We start from the raw sequence: 7,057 nt of genomic DNA, 5'->3' as shown, positions 1-7,057 counted from the left end.
CTGGATACCTTCCAAAATCTGTGTCCCCATCAATCTTTAGATGTTGGTTTTAAAGTGGTTTTTTTTTTCCTTTCTTTTTCCTTATTTTAAAAGACATTTTTCAGTTGCTTTTATTCTTTTGCTTATGAATCTTTAAGAGCCACACAAAGTACAAAGCATGAAAACACTCGTTTCCTCAGCTAATTTCTTGTCGCTTGCTGAATGGAGAGATGAGCTGTATGTTTAAACCCGCAATAACAACTCTGTGGTGGTTTGTTTGGAGCAGGCGCCCGTGTTCCCAGGTAAAAGCAGAGGTTTCACAACTGTTTTCTTTGACTTCTGAAACATCACCAGCATTCGCTGATGAAATCTCTATAACTTTTCTTATCTGTTTGTCTGTTAGTCATTTCGGTTTTAATGGCGGCTCTGCTTTTTTGATATACCTGGTCACAGTAAGTTTTACAGGCATCCTTTAGCCTCACGAGCAACCGCAACTGAATTAATTATAGCCAAGTGCTGCAACAGAACAGCAATAATGTGCTTTGAGGTGTGCCTGACACCAGATTCCCAGATAGATGTTTTTTTTAATAAACTCAGCTTCACCACCTGGATCAGCTTTCGCGGCTGCCCAGAAAGCGAGCCGAGCCGTGCAGCTTGCCCTCAGGCTCGTGCCCGTGGCCCGTCCGGGCTCAGGGACCACGCTGGCGTACAGCAAGCAAAGGTGAAAAGCCGTTGCACATATAGGTAATTTTAATCCATTCCATTTTTAAATACCACAATAAATTTAATTTTCACAATAAATTAAATAGCCATATTCAGTTTACAAAATAGAATTACTTAGTGTGAAACCAGTATTTACAAACATTGTACACTATGTACACGATGTTTAGCTTTGTCGACACACAAGCATAGAAGAAAAAATTATTTGACCTTTTTTTGACACATGATTGACATGCTACAAGTGACACTATGGTCCATACAATAAAACAATAGTGCAAACTCACCACAGGAACTCTGAAACGATGTCATTTGTATGAGATAAGATATTCATTTCAAATAATAAGAAAATAGTACTATCCACTCTCATTGTAAAAATTCAGCACTGCGTTTAAAGTGTCAGTATTCCTTTAGCAATACACATACCAAATATAGCCTGAAGGTTATGCTTTCTCACAGCTTCACAGACTTTTGACGTGAATTTTTATGGCGTAAACTAACGCTCTGCTGAGATCAATAAGTATGTCACATAAGCACTTCACTAAGCGAGAGGAACACTGACCCTTTAACGGTGTCTGACCTTATTTCCCTAAATACCTCCTTTCCCTTTATTATTATATCTTCAAAGATGCAACTATGCTGACCGTAAATTTATGTTAGTTACTACTCTGTAGAAAAAATTGATCCCACCATATATTTGGTCACACACTGCATATGTACAGGTATGCATGAAAAAAAGTTACTTGGATAGCCGTGTCTATGAAAAGTGCATATTTTAGCAGAGACATTTATTTGCATGTCTCAGGTGCAACAGAAAATGTTGTATGAAGTTTAGTTTAGGGCCAGTTAAATGTCCTCCCAGTGATCTGGTAAAATTTTTGATTAAAAGGATGAAAGAACTTGCGCAATTTGGTAATGACAGAGGTATCCACCTCCGGATGGATGCGTCCCTTGCTACCCGCCAGGCACTTGTTAAAGACAATGTTAAATCTCAAGCAGTAAAACCCTCTGGTGGCATTGAAGTATAAATTGTACTGACTTATCCTCGGAGGAAGATTTAGGAACTTCTCGACCAGCTGGAGTTCTGGCAGTGGTTCTGTGATGAGCCGGTCTCCGTCCACGATATGAAACTGCTCGATTGGGAAGTATTTTAACCATCTCTCCAGATGTTTTGTGTAGATGCTGGTTCTCACCGCCTTATACTTAGTGTTCACTTCGCAGGTATTAGGGTCAATAGCCAGCTTCTCAAATTTGTAGTAAGTTTTGTTCTTTCTTTCCTTACCTTCCAGCACCTGAGTGTAATCAGAAATAGCTCTTGTGGTGGGTTCCCTGACAATGATCAATAATTTGATAGATGAGTTCATTTTGTAAATCCTTTCAGGTACCTCCTCGGTGATAAAATACGCGGGGCTTTTCTCAATTGTTATCTGATGAGGGTAAGAAAAAGGCATTTTTTTCCGGTACCACTCGATCCCCTTGGCATAATTCTCGTCATTGTCAAAGAAGTGAATCTCTTGAGAAGCTTTGACCACTGCGGGATGAAGGTTCAGCATCTCCAGTAGTGCTCGGGTGCCTCCTTTCCGCACCCCGATGATAATGGCCTTTTTTTAACCAGATTGTGCAGTCGTATTTGTTCCTTGGTGGCATTGCCCTTTCGGAATTCATGGAGCAGACCGCGCTTGAACTGGAGAGCTCGCAGCGGGATTTCGTCCTGGCCGCGGGGTCCAAACCGACTGTCGATGGGGCAGAGGGGCTGCAGTCTGCAAGCAAAATGAGAGATATTTGTAAACGGAGGCTAACTCTTAAGGCAAGTTTGCAATCACGCTCTTGGAAACCTTTTGCAATGTAATGTGATGTGCCCGTCTTTTGACTTTTATTTTATTGTGCCAGGGATTAAATTGTTTGCAAACTGCTTGATTATTTATTCTGGTATTTTGCTGTGATTTAGCTGAGTAACTCCTGACTCTGCCTTTCTGCCCTTTCCAAGCTTAGGCACTGATTACTGTTCTCGGGGCTGCCTGAACCTTGCCTCATCTCCCACGTTCCTCATTTCTTTGTGATTGCTTTGGCAGTTCTTAAAGCATTCTAAGATGATTTTTATTTGGTCATTTTGAGCTGAAAATCCAGTTCATTTAAGTCGTCTCTTTCCAACACTTTTCGTATTCTAGCCTGAATTCCTTCCTGTGCTTCCCATCGTGTTGACTTTATTAGCTGCTGATCCAGAGTTGGCCTTTCTACTGGAGAGGAGCAAAAGGGATGAAAAACAGCTTTCAAGGCATCACCTTTCAATATTTTCCCTCCTCTTTAGAAGACGCCCCATGTTTTCCCTGTGAATCAGAACCAGAAAGACCGAGGTTCTGAATCAGACATGCTTAGCAAGGCACAGAAAGAAGGCAAGAAATGTTTTTAAAAATGCATTTATGGCATCATTATATCAATGATTTTCTTACCATCACTTCTGTATCCTCCTATTGAACCTCATTTTGTGCCTTACTGTTTCTTCTTTTTCCCCTCCATTTTTGTGCTATTCATTTGTATTCACCTGTAATTATTTCACCTATTTTCCAGTTTTCTAATGCTTCCTTCTTGTGTTTGATGTCACTGAATGCAAGAAACGATTCAGTAAGAAAAATGTTAAAATTTCGCTACTACAGAACTTGAGTAAGCCCTCACCTCCACTCCCAAATCAGCACTTTAGTCATCATACAAGCCAATATTGCACTGAAGATGAAATTGGTGTGTAGAGAGAGCTTCCAAAGTCCTACAGAAAAATCTTAATCATTTTGTGGAGTCATGCTCTCCAACATTAAGGATATGTAAGAACAAAGACTGCCTAGGCAATTTTAATACAAGCTCACCGTGCATATATATTATGATATGGTTCTTAAATTACCCGGCCACATGCTATTATTTTTCACAGGACCCCTGCCTCAGCCAGTATACCAGATGGGCAGTGCTCATTAATAGCTGTTTAGGTATTCAGTATTTATTCTGGTTGCTCAGCATGTGGCCCCTCACTCATTTACTGTATATTATTCAAACCCTGCTTTCAGGACAGAATTATTTATTTCTTTATGGCTTTTCCATCCATCACTGCTTGTTGGGGTCTTTAATTTGACACTGATGCTAGGACAATGGATGGTTGGGACAAAGCAAGTTTGCTCCCCCTGGCTGACCCACTAGCGGTTTCCTTGATTATCCAGATGCTAAGAGAGAGAGGCTGTCCAGACAGAGCCGAAGACACAACCCAGATGACATTGCTGGGTTCACATGAGCTCTAGCTAAGTCCTGCAGACTAATTAGAAAGTGCGATGAGAAGGGAGTTCCTGTCGTTATTGCTTTTCTCAAGTTTCTAGTCTCTTCTTCTCCTTTGCTCTCTGCCGTCTACTGAATAGGATGGCATCTACTTGGAGGCAAAGCCTGAATCATTGAAACGCTGATGCAAACCTGTCGATTAAAAAAACCCAAACCCCAAGCAGAAAGGGCTGGTACGGTTTGGTCAGGGGGTGGTGTGGCTGGTAAGGCAGTCCTGCAGCGGCAGCGGGGTGGCAGTTAAAAGCATAAGAAACAGAAGCTGCAATTGCTATCTCTGTTCTTCTCTTCCCTCTCCTTCTGTGTATTTGTTGTTTGTTTTCAAGCAAAGAGGGTTCCGCAACAGCAGTTCCAGACCCATCTCAACTAATTTTATCTCTTTTGCTCAAAAAGACAGTTAGCACTGCCTTCAGTGTAACACAACAGCTTGTCAAACAGGGTGGTTTCCTTTAAAAGTAAATAAATACTCAAGATATCCTCTAGCCTAAGGGAAAAGACTGGATCTTGTTCAAAGTCCTTCCTCAACACTTTACTTTTCAGGTTTTTTTACTCTTTCTCCTTTCTTCTCCTCTCTCTAAACAATAAAAAATATCCTTTAAAAGATCTTGGCAGTGGTAGTATTAAGCAGGCTGTCAGATCTTGGTAGTTGAATCCCCAGATGTAACTATTTACCATTATATTGCAATATGTTAATATTTTTGATTCTCGCAGTCATTTTTGCCATTAAAATAACAGTCCTTTGCAAAGGAAGAGTATATGACATTTATTATACCACTGAGTTGCTCTCCCAAAACAGGCAATTTCTCAAACCGCTACAGTAAAACTCCACAAATATTCTTGAGAAAACCCACCATAAAACAATTGATTTCAAGGAACTGTATCTTTGACACATTTCCAAACAGCTAAAATAAGGCTGGGCAATCTGAATGACAGGTAGCAGTGCCGTCCCTCCTGACCCAGCACACTTGCTAATTTTCTTCCGATGAAGATGTGGCAGTGGCAAAAGATGATAAGCCAGGATTTCTTCCGGAACAATTAGTTAGTCCAAAGTCTACTGAAGCCACTCCGCCTCCTTTTGCTGACAGATTCAACAAGTTTGGCTTATGCCCTAGTGCCGAGGCAGAAGATAATTTCTGGTTAATTCATCTGTGTCTCATCCTTTCTAGCGCTTCTTTCTCTCTCTCTCTCATAACAAGCCCACATAAAGGACTGCTTTTTAGCAGCGTGCGATTCTTCACACTGGGTAACGCAGGAGAACGAGAGAGAGTTTTACTGCTATTGGCAACATTACATAGGAAACCGGTGGAATTCACTGCCGCAGGAGGTCAGTGAGTCAAATACTGGGGCGAGATAATTTTATAGCCATCGGTAAATTCTGTAGATATGCAAGCACAGATAATAGCATAAGGTTAATTAGATTTCATGCCTCTGGGCATAAAATATACTTTTGCAGGGACCAGTAAGGATTTCTGCCTCCATTTACAGAACCACATTAGTCTCAGTGAAGTTTTCACCTCTGAAGCATCAGAGATGCTTTGACCACCGAGGGAAAGAAGATATAAATTCTGGGGCTTCATTTGCGATGCACTTGGTCCTAGCTGAGTACACGGTCTCCTCTTCTGGCGTGGATTGAAGCGGCTGCAGAAGGCACCCGGTGACCTCCGATGAGGCTCAACATTACCTGGCAATGGACACTACGCAGCTCGGTTTTCAATTCACTTTCCGTGCACTGCATCTTCACACAGTACTGTGTCACAATTTTGAACTCAACTAATATTTTCCATCGTTTAAAAGAAGGACACTAATAGAGCATTAGTACTGGCAAGCTGTCTACCGGCTTCTGGAAATCTTGAAGTCTTGTTTCATTCATTCTTTTGAAACAGCTTTTTTTTTTTTCTTTAGTTCTGTCTTTGCGTAGCACCTACCAGAGCAATCCCAGGCCATTTTGACGGTGACAGAACAGCAGTGCCAGTGCAGGTCACACGACTGTTGCACCATCAATAACCAGCAAAGCTCTGCCTGGTCAAAACTGCCAAATACTCTTTGATTTCCTCTGCTGGATTTTCTACTGCTCTCCAGGAAATCGCTTGCAGAGCAAACCCACTTATTTAGCACATTCAGCTCCAGAAAATACTGGCTAATTAACATAGTTAAAATGCTCAAACCCTGAAGCAATCTTTGAAGTGAAATAGTATTCAAAACTTGACGAGCTACTCTGCAGGCTCATACTTAATTTTAACTACCACTGTAGCACATTAATTGCTTGCTCATAAATTTAGAAAAGATGATATATAAATTCATCATAACTGTTTTGCTGAAACTAGAGGTCAACACACAGATGCACACAGACAAAAATGAGCTAGTGTAATGACATTTTTACCAGATGCTGTTTTATTTCTTCTCTGAAAATAAGTGGCAATGTGCTTAGAATACAAATGGACAGACAGAAATACTTTGACAGGGATGACCTGCGACTCTATTTTCCTACTCTCTTCTCCAAAGGGGAGGAAAGAACAATGAAAAACCACTACTAGAATAGACAGTCTTTCTGTCTTTCTATACACGAGTGGACACTAAAAAAAAAAAAAAAGACAGACGTCAGACCCTTGAAGCAAGAACTCAGACAATCTTAGCCCATTTGTAATTCAGAGAGCAGCTTCTTAATGACTTACCTATCCAAGCTCCCAACTCTGGCAACTAGATATAGGAGACTTCCAATAGCCAGGCTGCCTAGCACAAAGAGCTTCTGTCTCAGCAACGCCTGCTGTTTGAATAGCATGGCCCTCCATCAATCTTCAGGACTTCTTCAGTCTGCGGAGACAAGAACACACAAGACACTCATCAGAAAGCAATATGCAGGGTCATGTTTAATCAGCTGTTGCGAGTGATTAAGCCACACTTGCAAAATCTTTTCAAACTGCAAAATAAGTAACTAAAACTTTTTTTGTTTGCTGTTGTTTTTCTGTCCCACATGGTAACACCAGGCAAGGTATCTGGGATAGGGTGATCATTCTGGAAGTGGCAGTTCAGGTACACCCACCGTTACGGG

The 7,057-nt window shown here is 41.2% G+C and overlaps 1 protein-coding gene across 1 annotated transcript; it reads right to left on the bottom strand.

Annotated features, from left to right (window-relative positions):
- Window positions 1-711: 711 nt before the first annotated feature.
- Window positions 712-6,819, bottom strand: HS3ST5 (heparan sulfate (glucosamine) 3-O-sulfotransferase 5). The gene is given in 3 exon segments (XM_009699097.1): window positions 712-2,302; window positions 2,305-2,456; window positions 6,681-6,819. Coding segments are annotated over 3 exon segments (1,029 nt in total). The 5' UTR covers window positions 6,788-6,819; the 3' UTR covers window positions 712-1,532.
- Window positions 6,820-7,057: the final 238 nt, after the last annotated feature.

The sequence above is a fragment of the Cariama cristata genome, unplaced genomic scaffold (assembly GCF_000690535.1).
Source record: "Cariama cristata isolate BGI_N322 unplaced genomic scaffold, ASM69053v1 scaffold11444, whole genome shotgun sequence".
Lineage (NCBI taxonomy): Eukaryota > Metazoa > Chordata > Aves > Cariamiformes > Cariamidae > Cariama > Cariama cristata.
Note: the sequence above shows the minus strand (reverse complement) of the source record. Positions and strands in the feature narration are given on the sequence as shown.